Source organism: Galeopterus variegatus, unplaced genomic scaffold (assembly GCF_000696425.1).
Source record: "Galeopterus variegatus unplaced genomic scaffold, G_variegatus-3.0.2 Scaffold10083, whole genome shotgun sequence".
Classification (NCBI taxonomy): Eukaryota; Metazoa; Chordata; class Mammalia; order Dermoptera; family Cynocephalidae; genus Galeopterus; species Galeopterus variegatus.
Window position 1 is genome coordinate 62,766 of NW_007736194.1, and position 384 is coordinate 63,149.

At 32.0% G+C, this 384-nt stretch overlaps 1 protein-coding gene across 1 annotated transcript in view; it reads right to left on the reverse strand.

Annotated features, from left to right (window-relative positions):
* Positions 1-98, reverse strand: part of LOC103609782 (membrane-spanning 4-domains subfamily A member 4A-like) — a gene marked incomplete at its 5' end in the record, with an annotated part of 7,012 nt that extends 6,914 nt beyond the window's left edge. The window contains one exon of the mRNA XM_008594070.1: positions 42-98. Within this exon, the coding sequence (XP_008592292.1) occupies positions 42-98 (57 nt within the window). The remainder of the gene's footprint in view (positions 1-41) is intronic.
* Between the last annotated feature and the right edge of the window lie 286 nt (positions 99-384).

The following is a 384-nucleotide window of genomic DNA, read 5'->3' on the forward strand; positions in this document are numbered from 1 at the left end:
AAAAAAAAAAAAAAAAAAAAAAAAGAGAAAATGTTACTCACCAGACCTTTTGTAGTTCTAGTCCCTGCTGCAATTGACAAGGATCCTGTGATAATAAACTAGGAATAAAAGCAAAAGTGCAGATTAAAAACTTTAAACAAACCTATGAAGTCATAACTTACTACCACTTATCTCCAAATTAGATAGGTATTTAAACAGGCCAATTTTTTTAGGAAAAATGCAAAAGTTTGCAAATAACTCTCCCTTACCCAGAAAAAACAGAGAAATTCTATGAGATGAATTCATAGGAAATTTATCAAAATTTTCAAAAAATACCTAACTGTAATGGTATGAAAACTGAGAGCAGCACCACTGGACCTGCCAAAAGGTAAGCCCAGCAGATCT